This window comes from Pundamilia nyererei, unplaced genomic scaffold, assembly GCF_000239375.1.
Source record: "Pundamilia nyererei isolate P.nyererei 1_Seehausen unplaced genomic scaffold, PunNye1.0 scaffold00057, whole genome shotgun sequence".
NCBI classification, from domain to species: Eukaryota; Metazoa; Chordata; class Actinopteri; order Cichliformes; family Cichlidae; genus Pundamilia; species Pundamilia nyererei.
Window position 1 is genome coordinate 1,354,258 of NW_005187458.1, and position 22,376 is coordinate 1,376,633.

Genomic DNA, 22,376 nt, shown 5'->3' on the forward strand with positions numbered 1-22,376 from the left:
GTGTGTGTGTGTGTGTGTGTGTGTGTGTGTGTGCATGTATGGGTCAGTGTGTACCTCAGACTCGGCAGTTTCCTTTGAGTTTGGTTTTTCAGGAAACACATGAGGGACGATAAAGGAGGAGGAGGCGGCTTAGAGGCGCAGGAGCTGAAAAGAGTTGGCGGGGATAAGTTGGAGGGCAGAAGAGATGGAGGTCCTGCAGAGCGTCCGGCTGCTGTGTGTCTCTCTGATGATGATGATGAGTGAGCTGAAGATGTCAGCTGCTGCACAGGTAAGCTCGTCCGCCTGTTTTTATTCATGGAGTTCGTTCAAACTCTAAAACTGAACTTGGCGGTTCAGATGTAAAAATCTACATGAGCTTCAGGATGTAAAAGTTTGGACACTGGTTGTCGTGCGTCAGCGTCTCTGTGAAACTTTGAGTAGATGAATCTGAGAGCCCTTCCTCACATCAGCTCAGAAAGAGCTCCATTTATTTTAGTTGTGCTGTCCTGTTTGAAGCTTCATCTGTGATAACTTCTGGTTTTCTGATGTCTTACATAGCGATGTGTTCTCTGACTGAAATATTATGAGCTGCAGACTGAAGCACTGCTCACATCATTTGCTCTGACGTTCACTTTCTGGGGAGGGGGAGTCACCTGAGAGTGTGGACGCAGTGGGAATAGCCCCAACCCTCATTCAAGCTTTACATTCACATAAACAATGTGAGAAATAACTAGTGTGGGGTACTCAAGCAGAATGTTGCCATGGTTACAGGCAGTACTGTGTAGTATTATGTGCTCTGTATAAACAGATCTTCAGTCTAATATGTGCTGGTGCAGCCAACAGCTGGAGTATGAGGTACCTGCAGCAGCCTGCTCAGGTCTGCAGAGCTGCAAACAAAGAAACACAGCAGAGACTGCAGGAAGAAGCCGCACATGCCAAAGACTAAAGCTCCGCCCACACAGGAATAGCTGTGCAGCAATGCGATGACTGTTGAACTTCAGTGAAGTTGGCGACTTATAGAGATGACACAGAGCGGATCGATTAGTGGAAGCCGCGTGTTTAGATAAGCTGATACTGGAAACTGAGCGGGAATCACATCAGAGGTTATCTCAACAGCCAGAGCCCGCTGACAAGCAACTGTCACCGAGCAAAGGCAAAAAGGAGCCAGTTTATCTGTCAGCAGCTGATTCCCATCTGAACCTGCAGGCTGTAACAGGAAGTCATCATCAGCCCAGGAACTCCGTGTCCTGTTTGCCTCCTTTGACCGTTTCCTGGGTGGAGCTGATGGAGCAGATAACCACAGCTGCTATTATAGTTATTACACTTACTTCCTGTTCCAGTCGAGCCACCAGCAGCAGTCTTTGGTTTCAGGTCCAGAGGAGGAGGTTTAATAGTTTTACAAAGTGATGAGTTGAACTTTTCCACACTGCTACCTTCTAGTTTACCTGCACGCTGACAGTGTGTGGAGCACTGAGCTCCTGATTGGTTGGAAATCGTCCCGCTAAGAGCTGCAGCCACACACTGCCAGCACAGTTTCACTCACACAGCGTAGACATTGATGAAAGACACTTTTCTTTTCTTTTTTTTTTCAGAACTTTTGCTCCACCTCGACAGTGCTCCGCACTCGCACGATGTGCCACTCCTGCACCATCAGCCAGCTGATCCTGTGCCCATCAGGATTCAAACCCACGCCCAGATCCAACGCCCAGGACTGCAAGTGAGCACCACATAGCACAGGTCCACTCAAAGTCCTCATTGTGGTTCAACTGATGGTTGAAACAATAAACTGTGATTAGCTTCTTTGCACAAATTCAAATACCTCCACAATTTCACATCAAACATCACAACTCACACAAGAAACTTTAAAAGATCTCCACATCACCTCTTTAATAATTTTCTATTGAATTTACAGTTAACAGTTCTGCTGTCGAGTCAGGGTTCAAAACAGTCCTTCTGCGTATCACACTGAGCCACAGAGCAGCCTCTCCATCTGAATCAGGCTATATAAGGACCCCTCCCCTCCCTCACCCACCTCCACCTCTAAGAGGAGAGAGCCTTGCTGTCCTGGATCCCAACATCAGCAGCCACTTTACCTCCAGTCTGTCTGTCTGTTCTGCAGGTACTACATCAACACTCCCAGCATGAAGCTGCCCCTCAGTGGCTGCTCCTTCGAGTGCTACAAGGAGGTGGAAATAAAGAGCTGCTGTCCAGGTTACTGGGGCCCCGACTGCATCGGTCAGTACCGACACACCAGCTCGTCCTCAAAGAGCCAAAAAGCTTTTATTTAATCATTATGTTATATTCAAAAGAGGCTGTATGAATGTGTGAGAAGCATGTTGTATAAAGTGATTTGAGTGCTCATAGTAGAAAGGTGCTGTACAAGAATCAGTCCGTTTACCACATATAATGTTAAAAGGCTGCAAAATAACAGGCCTAACATTTGTAGTGGGGAGTCTATTGTACGGTATTAAAGAATGGAAAAATGATCCTGTTACCACAGGTGTGTAAAGTCCAGCACCGCAACGCAGTCTGCCTTTACAAACGTGTGAGAGAGAGCAGGTGTGGATGTTGCTGTGAGGCAGGCTGTGAACTTTCTTCAGCTTTCAGGCGCCTCAGCGGCTCAGACAAGAAGTAAAGGAGCATGCGAAGTCACAGAGCGGTGCCATCGAGTGCGTAAAAGTTGTGAGTGTAAAAGTCCTGCTGACTCAGGAGCTGCTAAGCTTCAAACCTCCTCCAGCGTTAACATCAGCACAGAGACTTCACAGCCGAGCAGCTTCTGTAAGGGTGATGTGAGGGTGGACGGGCGCTTTGGTCCATGTGCTACATTTAATTCAATACGTTTAAATTTAAAGAAGTTTAAAATGTAAATTTGTGACTGTGATAATTTTTGTATTCACTCATTGGTCATAGCATGCTAGCAGCAGCACACTCGGTCTGTCCAGAAATTCACTACAAGACTTCTCGGCGGTCTAAAGAAACTGAGCTCTGGCTTCCAGGTGACTTGTGTCACATTTTCAGTTCTGTAGGAACCAGATCGTCCTGCAGGAACCAGAAACTTCCTCCCCATTTCCTCTGGTCAGACGCTGTCAGCAGGACTGGAATCTGCTTACTCAGTGGACACCCCCCCATGCGTCTCATGCCTGTTTTATCTGTTCAAAGCAGAAAAGTAATGCTCAGTTTTTTCTGCTCCTGAGAGCTGACACACCTGAACCAGGGGTCTTCTAGGACTTTGCTTGTCCTCCATCCACCCCCAGCTCCACCTTCACTGAAGACTCTGCCACTAGAAACACAAAAAAGAAAAAAAAATCACTGAAACTCTTACAAAGTTTTCACAGAAAACCCAAAGCAATCCTCCAACAAGTGGAGGAAGTCGTTGTTACGTAAAAGTACCTTTAAAAGTAAAAGTCCTGATACTCATGTGAAAGTATGAGTAATATCATAAAAAATACTTCATTATAACAAGTAAAATGTCTCCTGAGTATGAGAACCAGTATATATTTGATGGTCATCGCTGTGCAGTCATGTGAAAACAGATTTTTTTTTAAAAACTATGTTCACTTTCAAATGTTTGGTATCAAACAGAAGTTATTTTCATTATGAACTGTTGATCATTTCTCCGGTCCGGCTCCGACCTTCCGGTCCTAAGTGACGCTGCCATAAACTGACTTGGCATCAAAGTAATGATAAAATAATACAGGCACATGTTCAAATACTTAAAAATATAAGAAGGATTTCTTCATAACTTTCAAAGAGGAAAAAAAACACCCAGGAATGAACGATCCTGGTATCCGTGCTTCCTGCGATGCTATCCTGTGATGCTGTGGTGGTTATTTGTTCTGTGAGCGGAAGAGGGGAAGGGAAACAGATGATGGTGATGTGATGACATGAAGGAGGATGGCGGGAAGTGTGTGTGTGTGTGTGTGTGGGGGGGGGGTCTGTTTCCTCATAGAAAACACAACAGCAGCGCTCCACAATCATGAAGCGTCAGCTTCCTGTTCACACCATGTGCCCGTTCTCTTTCAGAGTGTCCTGACCAGGCCGCCAGACCCTGCAGCGGCAGAGGCATCTGCTCCGCTGGACTGGGAGGGAATGGGACCTGCAGCTGCCAGGTGACCTCACACACCTGTTCTCACCTTACACACCTGCTCTAACTGTACATCACACTCCTGCTCTCACACACCTGCTCTCATAGAATATATGTTTATTTTCGCTGTTACAAGAACAATGAAAGACAGTGTCACCTCACACACCTGCTCTCACATCACGTCACACACCTGGTGACAAAAATCAGCTGATTTGCAGGTAAATTGGAGTGAGAAAGCAAAGCTGATTGGAACACAGACAAACCAAAAAATAAAACAAACTACAATAACGTGAAAGCAGACTGACACAATCACTGTGAGCTTGTGTCCATATAAATGTATATTTAGGACGTAATCATATATCTGGGTTTATTGTCATAAAGAAGGCATAATATTAGAACCTTGAACAACACTCACTGTCCACAGAACCAACAGTAAATGACCTCAGAGTTTCTAGATTCTAGAGCCCTTTAGAACCTTAGATCTCAGACTGTTACAGGAACCCAAGAACCCTGTGAATAATCAAACCCCATAAATATGTGTGTTGCATCGGTGGTTGGCTGAAAGGTTTAAATAATTAATGACCGTAAAAGCAGAACCCCTCCACCTTTGAAAAATACATCGGTATACAGGTTCCTGTAACAGGACCCAGCAGCAAACTGTTTGCATTACAAATCTGTCTCTCTACAGGCCAGAACCACGGCTCTCTTAAAGTTTACCCATGATGTCACATCCTGTTTATCATTGTTTTTAATTGTGTGTGTGTGTGTGTGTGTGTGTGTGTGTCCAGGAGGGCTTTGCAGGAACTGCCTGTGAGGACTGTGCACCTGGACGGTACAGCCCCACCTGTAGCTCAGGTAACGTCATCTCCAGCTGTGACAGATGCACTGAGTTCTCAGGAACCTCTGACCCACCGTAATTCTGTTTACACTGTTTGCAGTCTGCTCCTGTGTCCACGGCCTCTGTGCTTCTGGAATAGTGGGCGACGGCCGATGCACCTGTTTCTCTGGATACACGGGTCCCAACTGTGACCAAGGTCAGTCCTCCTGCTGGTACCTTTACAGTCACAGGTAACTCCACCTGCAGCAGGTGTCCCGCTGTGTTGTCTGGTCCTTCTCCTGATTTGGTAACATGTCAGCTTATCTTTTCCTGTTTCCTGTTACCTATACAGTTTCTGCATTTGCCTGCACCCTGTCACCTGTGCTAACACCTGTATTGTGTTTCAGAGTTACCAGAGTGTGCAGCTCTCAGCTGTCAGCAGAACTCTCGCTGTATTGAAGAAGCTCTGACGGGGCAGTTAGTGTGCCAGTGTCTACCCGGCTACCAGAGAGCAGGAGCCAAGTGTTTATGTGAGCTTATATGTACCCCCTTGGTGCTCTCTCTCTCTCTCTCTCTCTCTCACACACCTCTAGTTCTCTCTCCCGTCTGTGGTCAGTGTAAATGTCACAGTCTTTGAGTCTCTGTGTGCTCCAGCTTTGTCTTTCTCACTTTGTCACTTTGTCTTTCTCAGCCATAAATCCGTGTCTGCAGCGGGTGTGTCACGCTCAGGCCTCCTGTGTCCACACTGGACCAAACCAGCACCTGTGTACCTGCAATAAGGGCTACAGTGGGGACGGGCGGGTCTGCATGGCCATTGACCCGTGTCAGACCGATCGTGGCGGCTGCGCCGCTGAGTCTGCCCACTGTGTGTACGATGGACCGGGCAGGGTAAAACATTTTGGCTGACCTTTCACATCATGTGTGTAACGAGCTGTGGCCCACAGGGGGCAGCGGCTTGCTGTCAGATGACCTTGTCAGTGACCTCTGAATCTGCTGTGCTCTGTGCTCTGTTCAGTCCCACTGTGAGTGCCTCTCTGGGTTTGACACTCTGTCGGGCGGTGGCTGCAGCCTAAAGAACTCCTGCACACCTGATTCCTGCCACCGGAACGCCAACTGCAGCACTGTGGGACCTGGACAAGTTGAGTCAGTCACTTTACTTTACTGAATGTCTGCATGGACCAATACCTGAATCTGCAGGCAGCAAGTAGCAGAGCTGCAGAACTGAGCCGTCACTTGCTGCTCTGTCCCTCAGGTGCGCCTGTCTCCAGGGCTACATTGGTAATGGTAAAGTCTGCATTGGGAACATCATGGAGCGTCTGAATGACCTGAACACAGAACCAGGAGGCCAGTGGACGGGTCAGCTGAGCAATGCCATCACTCTGTTTGGTATGTGGATTCAGTTTGAGGTGATTTGGTCCATAAAAAGCAGAAAACTTTCACTTCCTCAGCTTTAGCTCTCTGTGCAGGGACACATGTAAGCTTTTCTCTCTGGCCTACGGTGTTCTGGTGTGACCTGCCCAGTGACAGATATATTAAATAAAACTCAGTAAATAAACTAGCATTCATAAAAATTAAACTGATACAGAAAAATTATTTCAAGTTTCTCCTTTAAGCACTTTTATTTACCACATCCAGGACTTTTTTTTATAAGTGAGTTTTAAAATGTTTAATCTGGGTTCTGCACGGTCGCCCCTAAAGTAGCCTTCCCGTTCGATCCTGCTCTGTTTATTCTCCAGAACACATGACATAACCGACGTATCCCATGGTAAAACATAGGAGCGATGCTCAATTACTGCTCCGCTTTATTGGCAATGACAAGTCGTCAGCTGATGCACAACTTGTTTTTTGGAGGTATTCAGATGCGATCTGTGTAGTGAGACATTTTACAGATGGTCAATGAAGTCGTCTCACATGAAAAGAACTAATGTTGATGATTGTGTTTGTGTGTGTTTTGCAGGATCTTTGTCGTGGCCGCTGCAGAATTTGGGTCCGTTCACCGTTTTCATCCCGATAAATAAAGGCTTCAAGGGAACGCCGGTACGAATCCCTTCAAATAAACTGATCCACTTTTATCAGCAGCTAGTTTTAGCTTCCTTTTAACTTTAGAGCCACTTTTATGTTTCTTTCACACCCTGGCTTTGTTTTGGGAGCTCATCGTTCTTTGAGCTCCAGAGGAAAAAACACAATTCAATCAAAACGGGTTCAGTCAGGATTCAAACATCTGCCTTTACTCCTCTTACTAGGTGAGGACTCTGATAGCGGACAGGTCCAAAGCTACATACCTGTGTAAGATGCATCTGGTCGCTGGGATGATGCAGTTTGACACACTGAAGAAAACTGATGTCTTCTACACACTGACGGGAAAATCAGCAGAGACGGACACATCAGAGGGGGTGAGAGGCTTCATCACCAGCAGATTGATACAACATGAAGTGTAAACATGTCAGGGCACGAAGCAAAAAAATTAGGAAATATAAAAAAGATTTGAAACAATTTGAGGAAAGTGAGTGATGACTTGTTTTTTCACATAAGAAACAAACCAACCCAAAGCAAAATGCTAACGCAGGACCCGAACTAGAACCTGACCGAGACCCAAACTCAGACCCTTTCCCTAAGCAATTAAACAAATAACTTGACTGAATCCTGTTTTTAAACCCTTGGAAACACAATAAAGATGACAATAAATAGAGCATTCACAGACTTGGCTTGCATCTGTTTATTGTAAGAATGAATTAAGATTTATAATCAAATAAGTGATGCACACAGTGGACACCAAGTCCAGTCTTAAGTACTTCAGAGACTTTTGATAACATGTGAAACTGTTACGGTCTTCACACTTCCAAATGTTAAAGTGGTAAGCCTCCCATGGCTTTGATAGAATTTTGTATTGTCAGATCTTCCTCTGGTTTCATTCCAGGACGCTCAAACCAAAATCCGTATCCATGGCGGCAGGAAGAAAGGTGTAATCATCCAGTCTAATGTTGTTGCATCTAATGGGATCATCCATATCATCAATAGGCTGATGGAAAGCGTGCCTCCCATCGTAGAAAGCAACACTGAGGTGGCAAGACTGAAAGATTTTAGTTTGGGTGTAAATGTGCTCAGCAAAGATAAACCTGTTCATTATGTCTCCATTCATCTCATTACATGAACACTTTGTTGTTCCACAGGAGAACCTGATGAAGATCGTTTCTGACTACGGCAAGTTTCAGACTTTCACCAGTTTATTACAGGTATAGACTTCTTTTCTTCAATACCAGGAACATCAGGCCATGAATACATGCAGACGCCAACTTTTTTATTCTCAGTTTAGAAGTTAATCACATCCTGTAACTTCCTGTATTGAGTCAATAACAAGTTGAACACTGGAAGACATTTTATTGCATGTCCCAATGTCCCAGTCACATTCCTGCCCACCAGAGGATGGGATCATTACATTATTACACTGGATCAGGGCTTTGTGTTAACACTGACACAGAAGATGTTTGGAGTGTGATATTTCTATGATCAGTTTTAGGTTCTGAACACAGATTAAATAGGAAATATTGCACTGATTTGTGGTCCTGCAGGATTAGACGTCTCTGATGTTCATGCTGCAGGAAGAAATGTGTAAATATTAGCAGAGTCAGGACCGAGAGTCGCCTGAATCCCACCTCAAACACGGTGCATGAGCATTTATCTTAGTAACACATTCGGGTGCATGAGGACCTGGTTCTTAAGTTTCTAAATTGATCAAACTGGACAATTTGTGCTCACTGCAGAAAACTCCTCTGGCATCTTTGCTGGACCAGCCGGGACCAATCACTGTGCTTGCACCCACCACTGCAGCATTTGATGCAATGATAGAAGAACACCTGAAGTATCTCATGAGCCCTGACGTAAGGATGGACACAAAAACTGACAAATTTGTAGTCTGTCATGAATAATTCACCAGACGATTGGTTCTGAATCCTCAGGGTCACAGCAAACTGCTGGAGTTTCTCAGGAACCACATTATTCCGGCCACTGCGGTGAGAGCGACAGTCCGCTGACTCGTTAATAATTCACGTTTGTTCCCTCTGACAGTTTTTTTTATCTCCCTGTTATGCAGCTGGAAATCTACAATGCTGTGTCAACCCCAAGATACGTGACAATGGCCAATCAGGTTCTGACAATCACCGTGATGGAAAATGTAAGTGTGGATTTCCACCATCTGTAACCCCCAACATCACCCCAAATCTCTGTCACAGTCACTGTTGAATACTTAAATAATATCATGAATCTTATAAAATAACAAAGGAGGGTGGAAAGTGTTTGGTTCTAAGTATGCTATAATACTGACATTATTGTTCCAATATCCTTTCTGTGTGTGTGTGTTAGTGCTGTTCATGCAGATTTAGTCTCTTTAATAAGCTTGCAGATATTTTTAAATATTGCTGAAATTTATTTCACTTTCAACTTGAACATTTGAAATCTTGACATTAATAGAGTTTATTAATATTATTAATAGAGTTTAAAATACAATCCAGATAACAAAAATCCCTAAAAGTGCAGCGTTTTTATTTCTGTAATCATTTTCTGGAGAAATGAGTGTAATCAGTAAATATTCACCATGGATCCTGTAAGGAATACAGCCGTGTGACTTAAAGCTGACTGAACATCAGCTCCTGGTTTCTGTGTCAAACCTTCATCATCTAAAGAAAAGTTGAATTCACTCCTATTATCCGCATTTTAGTAAGACTGTTTTCCACACTTTCAACATGAGCTCAGGATTTCTGTCCGGTCGTCGTTTCACTGTTTCAGGGCCAGATCTTGGTTAATGGTGCAGCCGTGTTGGAGGCAGCTGTGGAGGCAAAAAATGGACGTCTTTATGTGATGGATGGAGTTTTGACTCCGCCCTCCATCGAACCTGTGTTGCCCAGTAGATGTGACATCACAGAGACTAAAATCATCATGGTGAGTTTAACGTCTAATGACATGATCGATTGACCCTAAATGTATATGTGCAGCGTATGAGGCTCAGTGTGAAAACAAAAGGCACTGAGCTCATGGAGCTCACATAGTTGGATCATCACACCATGCTACACTGTTGGACTCTGCCTCCATTGGATGAGTAAATGTATTTGATCAGTGAGGTGACTTTATCCCAGGAACAGAAACACGAGGACACTGCGAGATTCTGCCCCTTCACCTTTGAGCCCGCCCTAAAACACTGAAGCCCTTTGAGTGTGTTTGAGATATTTGATCAACTCATGTGTTTTTCAGGGTGAATGTGTCGCGTGTTCAAAGCTAATAATGACCCAATGCTCTTCTGGAGTTTTTACAGTAAGACTGAACTCACTGTGAAGCATCTGGATATTTATTCACTTCCCTTTCTTACTTTGAGCTGCTTTAAAATATAATTATGCTGTCTTTATCCAGGGCTCTTCCACATTTGGATGTTCTTATATTTTCACCAAGGGCAACCCATCTGTTAAAGTCTCAGTGAAAGGCTGCTCTGCACACTGCAACTCAACGGTCACGGTACACACTTTAGTAAAACCGGGCAGTTTACTTCATGTTGGAACAGAAAGACACTGAAGCCTAGAAGATGTAACTTTGTAGAGGCCGTCAGAATAACCTCGTGTATATCCGTTCAGATTCCAGCGTGCTGTAAAGGTTTCTACGGTCCAGACTGCAGACCATGTCCAGGTGGATACCAGACACCCTGCTCCGGACACGGGCAGGTCAGACATTCCCATAATTCCTTAATTACTTTATTTGGAAGAAGCTTTAGTGCTTTCTGTTCTTTGAACAGACTTTTTCCTGTTTGCAGTCCAGCGGTGACGGAAGGAAACTGAAATGTTTCAGTGTTTGCAGGGAAAGTGAGGTGTTTGGTTTATGGAGGAGGAACCTAAAGTGTGTTTTGTGCTTTTCAGTGTTCGGAGGGGGTTTCAAGAAATGGAACATGCAGCTGTGAACCGAACTTCAGCGGCTCACGCTGTCAGTACTGCTCCTCCTCCAACAAATATGGACCAAACTGTGACAGAAGTAAGTCTGACTCATACTTTGTGACGTCACACAGGCAGACATGATGTAAAGATGATGTACTTGTCTATCCTCAGCCTGCCCCTGTATCCACGGGCAGTGTGATAACCGTCCGGATTCAGACGGTCAGTGTAAAGTGGACTCGTGTCAGCAGGGTTACACCGGTCCTTTGTGTGATCGACAGACGGCCGCCTGCGGCGCTCAGGCTCAGTTTTGCCACGCACATGCTGACTGTGACTTCAGCCAGGGAACAGTCAAGTGAGTTTACCTGGATGGAGTCTGAGCTTTAACCCTGAGTCAGACGTCTGTAGTGAACAGTTATCTCGTACCACACATTATTCTGTACCGTGTCTTATTTTAGGTGTATTTGTAAAACTGGTTTCCAAGGTGATGGGATCACCTGTGTGGCATCTGACCCGTGTGCTCCACCCCACCGAGGTGGCTGCAGCCTGAACGTAAGTCTCCAGTTTTTATAGTGTAACTGTAAAAAACGCAGTCTGTTTCCTCACTGCTGCCCGTGCTGCATTCTGCCCCTTGCAGGCTAAATGTATAAAGACAGGCCCTGGGACTCACGTCTGTCAGTGTCTGACTGGATGGAGGGAGGATGGGGATGAGTGTCAACCAATCAACAACTGCAACAGTCCTGACAGAGGCGGCTGCCACCCCAACGCCACCTGTGTCTATGTGGGACCCGGACAGGTAAGGACACTGATATCAGCTGAGACGTGAATGGTGGAGATGTCACTGACGGATGGTTTATCTCATTAATATGCTCTTACCCTGGGAATGCACCACTTCAGTCCGTCATTAGGGTGGCAGTAAGGAGTGCAGTATTATTAAAACATGAGAGGGCCAGAAAATGTGAATCCTGAAATGTGGTTGATTATTCAAACTTACACTGGCCTATTTAAACTGGGGCCGTGCGGACCTCGGGGGGAATATTTCTTTTATCTCAGTTTTTTAACACGTTGTCGGTCAGTTTGTTCTTAATGATGTCACATCATTGTTTTTGGGAACCCCCCAGTCAAAAGCACCCAATTCTGCAGTTTCAATAAATGGAACTATTTATTCAGTTAATGTTTGCCACGTGGCAGTTTGTTAGTCTCAGGATCTTGCTGCTTCCTTTTGTAGATGATGTGGTTCTGTCAGCTTCATTGGCCTTCTGTAAAGATCTGGCACCTCTAATTCTGAGCCCATGGTTCATGGTTCCTCAGAAAAAAGTGGGGTGCCCACTTCAGACTGGAATTTTGTCCTGCTAGACCTCAGTGGAGTGTTCAATACTGTTGATCATAATATTCTATTAGAGCGACTAGAGCATGCTGTAGGTGTTACAGGTACGGTGCTGCAGTGGTTCGTATCATATCTCTGATAGACTCCAGTTTGTTCATGTAAATGGAGAGTCCTCTTCACACACTAAGATTAATTATGAAGTTCCACAGGGCTCTGTGCTAAGATCAATTCTGTTTACATTATACATGCCGCCTTTAGACAGTATCATCAGAAGTGATTTGTGATCTGGTCCACCAGCACCAAAGAGTGAAGCTGTCTCCGCAGCAGTAATGTCCTGTTGTTATCTGCTCCTGTTCAGAGTGACTGCACCTGTAAGGCCGGTTACCAGGGCAGCGGGCAGGACTGTGAACCTGTGAACCAGTGTGTGACTGCAGACGGAGGCTGTCACTACTTTGTGAGTAGCAAAAACCAAGCAAATCCACTGAAAGCATCTTTTCTGCTAAAATCATTATGGGTCACACCAACAGCAACATAAAACAGGTCTTTTGCTTTGATGTCATTTGCCTGCAGCGCTGTGATCAGGGTGTCAAAGCCAGATTTTACTCCTCTAACTATATCTTCAATTTGACCATACCTGGTCAAACTGGTCTGTAGATTCACTCCTAGTAACTAAACCAGCCAATCATCATTCCTCAGAGCCAATCAGAGGCTCTGCAGAGCTTCACTGAATTCCTTTAATTTTTTCAAAGTAAAAGACGTCTTGTGCATGATGTCTGTCTTGTACTGATAAAAATGACCGAAGCTAGGCCCTCGGTGACCGTGTCCCTGTTTAACTGTTTGTGTGTGCAGGCCAGCTGTCTCCTGCTGTCCTCTCAGTGGACGTGTGTCTGCGATGAAGGATATGTTGGAAATGGACACGTGTGTTACGGTACAGTTGAACAGGTGAGTGATGGCCAGGTTCAGTCGGCAGGATCGTGTCTTTGCTTCCAGCTGACTTTGTTTCCTGGTGATTTCAGGAGCTCAGCATCCTGCCTGAGGCCTCAGACTTCTTCACATGGATGACTGTGAGCATGTCACGTTTTACAGATGCATTATGTGCAGATTGTCATCACTTTGATTATTATACAATAAACGAAACGTGCAGTATATCACAAACTAACTCACACGTTTAGCACATGCAGACTAGGCACCGTAATTATGCCACTGTAAACAGTGTATCATATTCACTGATATTCATTCATACCACATGAAAACCCAATTAGAGCACATAAATATGGGTACAGAAAAATGATATATTTATGAATACTCTTAACAATGTTAGGCTCACACTGTGGGGGTTATCGGTTCGTGCCACCATGCTTCATTTTTTAATAACCATGCAGTTTACAAGACTGACTTCCCCTGTGGTCTTTCATGTACCAGCAGCTATTTTTAATACCAACCTGAGCAAAGATTGTGTTTGTGTTCATACACTCTGTTAGGATTCGGATCTGTCTCCGTCTCTGTTGGATCAGAACCTCACCCTCCTGGTTCCATCCTCAGCAGCCATCAGCAAAATGTCCTCAGAAGACAAAAACTTCTGGACTTTGAGGGGAAACCTGCCGAGTCTCATCAGGTTACAGCTCCGCAGGATTTAAAGTGACATCATTTTATTTTGGGGCTTTTATATGAATATATGTAACAGCTGTGCTGTGATCTGTCCCCTTCTGACAGAAATCACATGATCGCTGGTGACTACCCCTTATCTAGCCTCTGGAACATGTCGTCTGTGACATCCCTTCTGGGAACAACACTTCGTGTTTCTACAAACGATGAGGTAACGCTTTCTGTGTGAGGATTTCTGCACACATCAGAGAGAATTTTGATCTTTCATTGAGCCCGTGCAGCTCAGGTGTTTCACATAAACTCCACACGGCCATCGCTGCTCGTCCTCGGGCTGATCTAACTGCCTTTTGGCTGGCTCTCATCTTTCTGATGTTCTGTCAAATGCTTATAAAGTTACAGGTTGTTAAAATAACCTTATCTGGTATCAGGCACATAAATATATAATCTCTGTGAGCCAAAATATTGCTCTAAAAAAAAAAAAAAAAAAAAAAAAAAGCACTGCTGCCCTTCAGTATGCCTCCAGAAGCTGGCCAATCAGAATGAAATAGGCTATCTTAAAGGAACATAAGCTATAGCTTGTTGTTTCAAGCAAAGGATGAACTGAGGAGCTGAGCGGACAGCCAGTACAAAAAAATAAATAAATAAAAAATAAAAATAAAATGTTTGGACTGAATCATGTGAGCATACTTGAGTGGAGTCCCAGAATAAAAATGTGGACTTTCGTCCACTTTTAGTATATGGCTGTAAACTTGGTGCTTTTCTCTAATTTTACTTAAAAAATAAAATGGTTGTGTTTGTGCAGATCACTTCTGTTGGTGGAGCTCTCATTGGCACGTCAAACGTTGCTGCTACAAACGGACTGATCCATTTCATCGATAAGGTAAAAAGAAATACTACAAAAACAACACCCAGCAAGTTTTTTTGTACCCATTACCGATTTCAGCCTTTTTTTTTTTTTTTTTTTAAGGTTTTGGTTCCCGACAGAACACTGAGTGAAGGTCTGCTGGCCACGCTCGCTCTCAGGCCGGAGTTCTCACTCTTCAGATCGTATCTCATCGTACGACCTCTCAAACACGCTCACACCATGCTTAAATGTTCAATGTTTCCTTACATGTGCTTTCTCTGGCTTTTTGTTTAGGATTATAACCTGACCAATGATATCGAACAGGCTGACGAATTCACCATCTTTGCTCCGACAGACGCCGCCGTCACTGAGTACCTGAAGAAATTGGCAGCCACTGCCCTGGTATACATTTTAGGCTTCAGTTTGTCTGCGTTTTCATTTGAAGCTGAATCAAAAAGTTTGTATTTGACCCGATTAGTCTTTTTACTCACTGCTGACATTATTGAAATTTTTACATATTTTAAAATGGATTAAGTGGGCAACACTCAGTTCTGTTATTTCATTCGACATTTAAAGCAGATGGTAAATATAGAACTGAACTCTGTAATTAAAGACTTTGACCCTGTCCTCGGGTTTATTTATTTACTTCCTTCAAATTAGTTGTGCTTTTATTTTGTCACTGAACAGGATGTGAAGACCACTCGTTACCACGTGGTGGCATCGCAGCGTCTGTTAAAAACAGACCTTCAGCTCGGAGGTTACAAAGAGACGATGCTTGGGTTTTCCTTCCAGCTCGGCATTTTCCCACGAGACGGAAAGGTCTCATCATGAAATATTGATTCTGTCGCATCTGATCGCATGACAGTCTAAACAACACGATACAAACCACCTGACCTGTGTTTTCCTCATGCAGCTGTTTGTGAATGATGCTCAGATGAACTCCTCTGACATCCTGAGCGGTAAAGGAGTGATCCACGGTCTGTCAGCTGTTCTTCAGATCAACAGAAATCGCTGCGATGATCTCACGTACAAAAAATTCATGGTAAGGTCCTCAGCCACCAGTTAAGTCCTGCAGATACTTCAGCGCCTCCAATCCAGTTCAATGAATGGAGAAGCAATCGCATGATAAATATCAACATTTTCTTTCTGCTCCAAAGGGGAACTGTGTCGACTGCTTATTCCACCAAAACAAGATCTGCCCCAATGACACCATCCCAGATGTAAGTTTTCTGACTTTTTCTGATCATCGTTAATCTTTCAAAGCTTAGACGTGAACACTTTTTAACCACCAGGCTCTCTAAACAAACTTTTATACCAAACTAGAATCGGATAAATGCAGCTACTACAGAAAATCTGTTTGCAGATGATTCGATTTTAAGTTATGAAAGATGGAAAATTCTCCCCAAAGTCAAAAGAATTACGTTCAGTTTGTCCGACTTTACAAGACTAACAAGAAGTAGGAGAAGATCTAGAGAGGACTTCATGGTATTCCACTAAAGTAATTTCATGACCTCCCAGTGATCACTGACCACTTTACTGTATGTGCTCTTGTGCCAGTTACAGATTGAATTTCTTTCAGTTTACTGTGACAGTACTAAAGTAACATAACAAAAAAAATAAAAACGTATTTTAAGTATAATTGTGCTGAAAAGTAAATTGCTCTTTAACAGCTGTGGGAAAACTGGTATCATTTAGTTGTATTTCATATCGAATTTGACATCTTCAAAAATAAACCAGCGTTTTATTCAATGGAGCGTAAAAATGTTTTTCTTTTTGTGGTGCCGCGATAGAGGAATAACCGGGGACAGTAACTAAGATATTGACAACGCCACCTGGGGGAGGGCGTTACACCCCAGGAAAGATTTCTCTAGCCAATGTACGTGTTGCACTGGCTACCAAAGCCCACAGACTCGTTATTAACGGCAGAGGTGAGACAAAGGAAGTTTACAAATCAAAATTTATTAAGAGGAACTACTAAAAACATAACTATAAAATCAGGAAGGCACCTAGGGTAGCAGGGTTGAGACGGCAAAATAGTTCATTAAAACACTTTAACAAACGATGATTAAAATGGCCAGACTCCCTACCACGATGCTACCCTAAAACAATCACAGCATGATAAAAGAATAATTAAACAAAATAGTGGCGACCGGCCACTTGAGGCAACCTACAGGGAGGAGTGCCCAAGGGTGCCACCAATTACTCACCCGTGTAACTTCACTCCAGACCTCACTATCACTCACACTAAACGGTGCAATCTACCTATGCCCGGTGTGTACACTCGCATGCGTCGGGAAGGGGATTCCACCTCACGTGCCTAGCCCCTCAGCAAGCGGCCGCACCTCCACTAAAGCAATAAAACAAAGCACAAAACGTTACACACATTAATAAAAGATCTACATAAAACAAATACACCCCAAAGTACTGTTCGTTATAAAAGCCTCACATAACAAACAAAACAGCATGACAAGACAGCAGCAGCATAGTGCAAACCTGCAACAAAAGAGGGAAACAGTTGTCAAAGTCCACCCTACTATATGCCACGTTATGATGAACACAAGAGTCCCACTTACCACAGGGCAATACTAAACTGAGTGGCTTTCCTTGAGAGATCTGCAGTGCTCAACTGCCTAACGCGCTCAGCCACCTTGGATGGACAAGACTGCCAAATACCTCCTTCTGGTAGTGAAGCCTGCTAATTGTCAACTGGGAAGGTGTGGATGTTAGTGGTGCGTTTGTGGACATCGTGTAAAATCCTACCCCAGAATCTACTTCACTACATTTTGTAAGTTAGGTGAACTGAAATGAAGAGTTTTATTTTCACTGCTCTATCGCTTCACGCGGATAACTGGTTATACTGTGTAAATATTTTCTTGAAACATGCGTTGTAGAAAATGCTGAAATTAATACTCAGCTCAGATGCACAGCCTGGTCCATGAGAAGCTAAAGTCAAAGTAAGAAGTTGGTGTTTTGCTCTGTGCAGAAATCGGTGAGGACGACGAGAAAGTGCATGTTCACCCGCACGTTTGAGGGCGAGTGGCTGCCGAGAGTCGGCTGCAGAGCCACCTGCCTCCAGAAGAAGATCGTACGTTTCCTGCTCATTTCAGGGTAAGCATCCTCGGCAGTGTGGCACACTAGAACTCTTCTGTGCTTTCAGGAGCGGAGGTGCTGTGCAGGGTTTTTCGGGGAGCACTGCGAGGCATGCCCCGGTCCAAAGGGTCGGCCCTGCTTCGATAATGGAGTGTGTGTGGACGGGACAAACGGGACCGGAGTGTGTCGGTGTAACGAAGGCTTCAACGGGACCGCCTGTGAAACCTGCCAGAGCGGCAAATACGGAGTCCACTGTGACCAAGGTTCAGTACGTTTCATTAGTCAGCACATGATCTGTCATCTTCATCCTCACCTTCATCGTCACGTGTTGTCTGCTCAGAGTGCGAATGCAAGAACGGACAGTGTAACGAGGGACTGAAGGGCGATGGGACCTGCGAATGTGACGTGGACTGGAGGGGAGTCCACTGTGACCAAAGTAAGGCTGAATGTAGAGAAAAGTGAACGCTGTGATTTAGAACAACAAAATCTCATTTATGAGATCATTTTTAGAAATACTGTTTTTGTCATTTGTGCTGAGCTGCATCCGTGTCGTTGCAGAGATCGAAGCCAAAGCTGACGAGCAGTGCGGCTCGGTGAGATGCCACGGCAGTGCAAAGTAAGTCTGCACAAGTTTAACCGTTACTCTGCGTGCAGAACGCTGGAGGATTTATGCTTCCTGTTAAAACTTTAATCTGGTTTTATAGCTGTGTGACCGGCTCGTCCGGCCCTCAGTGTATCTGTGCTGCCGGCTTCAAAGGAAACGGGACTTTCTGTCAAGGTAACACATGTTATGAGCTCTGCAGGTCACTTACCTGCAGCTTTGGTCTGAGCTTGTTAAAGAGGATTCCTGTGAACCGCAAAGTTTACTGAACACTTTGTGACTCATGCAGCCATAGATCCGTGCGTGGTGGATAACGGCGGCTGCAGTCTGTACGCTCTCTGTAAGAGGACTCGACCCGGCCGAAGAGACTGTGTCTGTAATGCCGGCTACGCGGGCGACGGACTTGTGTGTGTCGGTAAACTCACTTGCCACAACTGCTCACACCTGCTCACAGCTGCTCTGGCTTAGTTATAGTTGGTACAAGGAGTCAAAACGATTTTTAAAAAGGAAAATTTAATTATTCCGAGTCAACATTAACTTGTTCAGATCAGTTTATATTAATTTTTTTTTTTTTAAAAAGCAAAAATTAGCTAAGAGGCAATCACACTGAGGATTACAGGGGACATGAAAGAGTGCAAAATACAATCGTGAAAGTTAAAGCAAAAGCATTGACAATAAATCCAGTAATACTAGAAGGATGTGCTTCGTAGTGTAATGGTCTGACTATGGTGGACAAAGTCTGCAGTAATTCAAAACTTAAAAAGCATTTTGTGAAAGTTCTGCGAAGTTAAAGCAAAAATACCAATGCAAAATATTCCAGATATTAGTTCTTCCAGCATCACAGCAAAAAAGGATTCCAGACAATCAGAAAAGCCTTCAGAGCCAGCAAAATGACTGAAATTAAGTAGCTCTGTTGATTTGCGTGGTTTGTGGTATTGTTGTGCTGTGAGGAATTTAAAAGCTCTGGCTCAGCATCGATCCTTGGCAGCAGCTCAAGTTATCAGACACACGATAAAAAGCTTGAACGCATCGTGAATCCGAGATAACCAGGTGGAGTTTTGTGTTTCTCTACAGAGATAAATCCCTGCCTGAAAGGAAACGGGGGTTGCCATGCCAATGCAGACTGCATTCACGTTGGACCGAACAAAGTAAAACTAGCTAACCTCTACAGTCTGACTTTAAGCACAGCTCTCTGCTGACGGTGGCGCTAAATGTGACTTTGTTTTCCTCGGCAGACTTCCTGTGTCTGCAGGGAATTTTACACCGGTGACGGGAAGAACTGCAACATCATCGACTTGTGCCAAAAGGTGAGTTTGTCTTCACTCTGGCTGGCTTCAAGCTGTGGGAAAGATGAGTGATTCAGAATCAGATGATTACATCATTCAGCTAATAATCACACATACAGCCCATAGTAGCACCAAATCACAGCAGCACTCATCTTGGTGCACTTTCCCTGTAAGAAAACACCAACTGCGAGGCAAGAGTTACACCCATAAGTCCTATTGTGAAGGAGGAAGCTTGTTAGGCTGCTCTATTCAGTGTTCCCAGGACAATAATAATGTCCCCGCCTCCTTTAGCACAGGAACTGTGGTAGTCCTGTTTTCAGTCAGTGCTCTGGCTCTGGTAAGGCTCACCTGGCTGAGCTGGTGACCCAGGTATGCTGCAGAAGAGCAGCATACAGCCACCTGTCTGCTGTCCTGTCAAGACAGCAAAAACAACCCTGAAAGCTGTCTTAGGCTGATGTGCTTCCTTTTCTGGTCACTGAAGCTGAGGTTGAGGTTGAGCGTTGCACATACAGTTCTAGGTTTTCATGCTGCTCCTGTCTCTGTCAAAGGTTTCTTACTTTTATGCTGTAAAGACCACATCAATTCAAGCTGTTACCCTCTCACGTGTTGATGCTGATGTTCCAGAACAATGGCGGCTGTCATCGGAATGCCCGGTGCAACATGACAGGTCCAGGCACTCAAAGCTGCACCTGCAGGCAAAATTTCATCGGCGACGGTGTGACCTGCAAAGGCACTGTGGCGAGGGTGAGCAGCTGAAATACAATGAAAGCGGCGCCGCAGGGCTTTGCACTAACTGTTGTCTCGTTACAGGAAATAGAGACACGTCGACACACGGACTTTTACTTTGGTCTGATGGTGAGTAGTGCTCCCCTCTGTCGCCCCCTGCTGGTGGAATTGCATTAACAGAACTCTGTTTTCAGATAATGGAGATTTCCCTGCAAGGGCGAGGGCCATTCACTGTCTTCATTCCAGACCCCGAGGCCTTCAGGACAAACACTTCACGCGAGGTCAGACCTTTGGTTACTGCTGGACAAACATCAGCGTGTCTTTGAAGACACACTGTAATTACATCAGAGTCTGGTCAGCTCAGGATGAATCAGAAATTAACAAGTTTGTAATTTTATCTTTTAGATGAGACGGAAGAGAGAGCGGTACGCTAATGTCCTGCGCAGCCACATCGTCATGTGTCACACTCTCCTGGCTGCTGACCTGAGCCAACCACGAAACCTGACATCGCTGTCTGGACTCGTGCTGACCACCAGCATCACCCAGGTCAGCCCTCAGCTGGTTTAATAGATTTATGTCTATATTTATGAATCCTGCCAATAAACAAAGGCCGAATCGATGCTTTATTATAAACAAGCATTCTTCAGTTTTATTTCTGTTATTGGGACACTTTGTGTTTGGCTTTTTTTTTCAGGGCAGTGTCTTCATCAACCAGGCAAATGTGACAAAGAGCGATGACCTCAGTGTGAATGGAATCATCCATGAAATTGACAGGATTCTGTATCCTCCAGATGTGGACAAAGACAGTTTTATGCTCGCCCCTGTAAGTATCCATCAGGTCATTTTGGAATAAGGAATCAGGGAAGCTGATGCTGAATGGATCGACTGGTTAGAGCTTTATTATCATATAAAACAATGACCATTGTTACTGAATTATAAAATGATCACTGAATGCTTTACTGTTACAGTGACATGTTAGTTAATAAGCTGTCTATTATTTCATGACCTGTTTAATTACTGTTTAAATAACATGTAAAATGCTAAATATATTCTAAAATCTATTTATTGGTATAATAGCATTTTTTCTAGCTCATTGAAACTGTGAGCAGCTGTCTGACTGTAGACTTTCTGGATGTTATGTTTTCTGTAATGTTTCTTGAACACCTTCATTCTGATGGTTTCCTGCAGGATGACTCTCAGCTGAACCTGACCGATGTGGCTGCACGTCACGGTTATCGAAACTTCTACAAACTGCTACAGGTAACACGCTACAACTTCCCCTTCTTCCTTCTCACTGACAACAAGAGCTGCTTATAGAGAATTAGCTGGTTGTGTGTGTTTTTACTCTAATATTGTATTTTAATATTGCACTTTAAGGTGACTGTTGTTCTGAAGTGGTGCACCAATAACATATATTACAGCCAAAGTGCTTAAACCAATATATCAATGTTAACAGAGCAAAAGAAGTGTGTCACTGTTGTTCACTTTGTCCGATCATTGCTCAAACATGTGGAGCACAACAATACTATAACTAATATCAGCAAAGCTCATGTTAAAATGAGATACTACACAACAACAAGCAGCATTAACGCAACATTTAGACAAGCTGCACAATGACATCACTTCCTCTGGGTTTTGTAACAAACGAACACCTAGACTACAACATCAGGACACACATGCAAGCTCCCTCACACACTCACACACATATAATAATAATAATAATAATAATTTATTTTATTTGAGGGCACCTTTCAGAAACCCAATGTCACCTTACAAAGAACAAAATTAATAAAAGGAACAATAAGTCATAAAATACATAAAATAAGTTAAAATTACAAAACAGAGCTTGACAACAGATAAAATCAGCATTAAAGCGAATAAGCCAGTTTAAACAGATGTGTTTTAAGCTGTGTCTTAAATACGGAGAGGGAGTCAATATTTCTTAGTGCAGGAGGAAGAGAGTTCCAGAGCCGAGGAGCAGAGCGACTGAAAGCTCTGTTCCCCATAGTGATAAGGTGTGAGGACGAAACAGTAAGATGAATAGCAGATGATGATCTGAGAAGGCGGGAAACAGTGGTGATATGGAGCAGGTCACACAAATATGAAGG

The 22,376-nt window shown here is 44.1% G+C and overlaps 1 protein-coding gene across 1 annotated transcript in view; it reads left to right on the forward strand.

Moving 5' to 3' along the window:
- The first annotated feature begins 115 nt into the window (after positions 1-115).
- stab2 (stabilin 2) overlaps positions 116-22,376 on the forward strand; it is a 35,914-nt gene continuing 13,653 nt past the window's right edge. The window contains exons 1-50 of the mRNA XM_005734196.2: positions 116-268; positions 1,572-1,696; positions 2,099-2,214; positions 4,003-4,088; positions 4,852-4,918; positions 5,002-5,097; positions 5,288-5,410; positions 5,572-5,768; positions 5,896-6,023; positions 6,133-6,266; positions 6,838-6,917; positions 7,124-7,273; positions 7,798-7,941; positions 8,051-8,113; positions 8,642-8,758; positions 8,837-8,890; positions 8,971-9,051; positions 9,663-9,815; positions 10,125-10,184; positions 10,281-10,382; positions 10,499-10,585; positions 10,778-10,889; positions 10,964-11,144; positions 11,248-11,341; positions 11,427-11,585; positions 12,475-12,570; positions 12,966-13,058; positions 13,133-13,180; positions 13,598-13,731; positions 13,830-13,932; positions 14,524-14,601; positions 14,689-14,778; positions 14,860-14,967; positions 15,253-15,384; positions 15,479-15,607; positions 15,723-15,785; positions 17,549-17,650; positions 17,723-17,918; positions 17,996-18,091; positions 18,214-18,271; positions 18,360-18,433; positions 18,546-18,671; positions 19,331-19,404; positions 19,492-19,563; positions 20,167-20,286; positions 20,353-20,397; positions 20,463-20,549; positions 20,674-20,814; positions 20,963-21,091; positions 21,457-21,528. Of these exons, the coding sequence (XP_005734253.1) occupies positions 185-268; positions 1,572-1,696; positions 2,099-2,214; positions 4,003-4,088; positions 4,852-4,918; positions 5,002-5,097; positions 5,288-5,410; positions 5,572-5,768; positions 5,896-6,023; positions 6,133-6,266; positions 6,838-6,917; positions 7,124-7,273; positions 7,798-7,941; positions 8,051-8,113; positions 8,642-8,758; positions 8,837-8,890; positions 8,971-9,051; positions 9,663-9,815; positions 10,125-10,184; positions 10,281-10,382; positions 10,499-10,585; positions 10,778-10,889; positions 10,964-11,144; positions 11,248-11,341; positions 11,427-11,585; positions 12,475-12,570; positions 12,966-13,058; positions 13,133-13,180; positions 13,598-13,731; positions 13,830-13,932; positions 14,524-14,601; positions 14,689-14,778; positions 14,860-14,967; positions 15,253-15,384; positions 15,479-15,607; positions 15,723-15,785; positions 17,549-17,650; positions 17,723-17,918; positions 17,996-18,091; positions 18,214-18,271; positions 18,360-18,433; positions 18,546-18,671; positions 19,331-19,404; positions 19,492-19,563; positions 20,167-20,286; positions 20,353-20,397; positions 20,463-20,549; positions 20,674-20,814; positions 20,963-21,091; positions 21,457-21,528 (5,259 nt within the window). The 5' untranslated portion in view covers positions 116-184. The remainder of the gene's footprint in view (positions 269-1,571; positions 1,697-2,098; positions 2,215-4,002; positions 4,089-4,851; positions 4,919-5,001; positions 5,098-5,287; positions 5,411-5,571; positions 5,769-5,895; positions 6,024-6,132; positions 6,267-6,837; positions 6,918-7,123; positions 7,274-7,797; positions 7,942-8,050; positions 8,114-8,641; positions 8,759-8,836; positions 8,891-8,970; positions 9,052-9,662; positions 9,816-10,124; positions 10,185-10,280; positions 10,383-10,498; positions 10,586-10,777; positions 10,890-10,963; positions 11,145-11,247; positions 11,342-11,426; positions 11,586-12,474; positions 12,571-12,965; positions 13,059-13,132; positions 13,181-13,597; positions 13,732-13,829; positions 13,933-14,523; positions 14,602-14,688; positions 14,779-14,859; positions 14,968-15,252; positions 15,385-15,478; positions 15,608-15,722; positions 15,786-17,548; positions 17,651-17,722; positions 17,919-17,995; positions 18,092-18,213; positions 18,272-18,359; positions 18,434-18,545; positions 18,672-19,330; positions 19,405-19,491; positions 19,564-20,166; positions 20,287-20,352; positions 20,398-20,462; positions 20,550-20,673; positions 20,815-20,962; positions 21,092-21,456; positions 21,529-22,376) is intronic.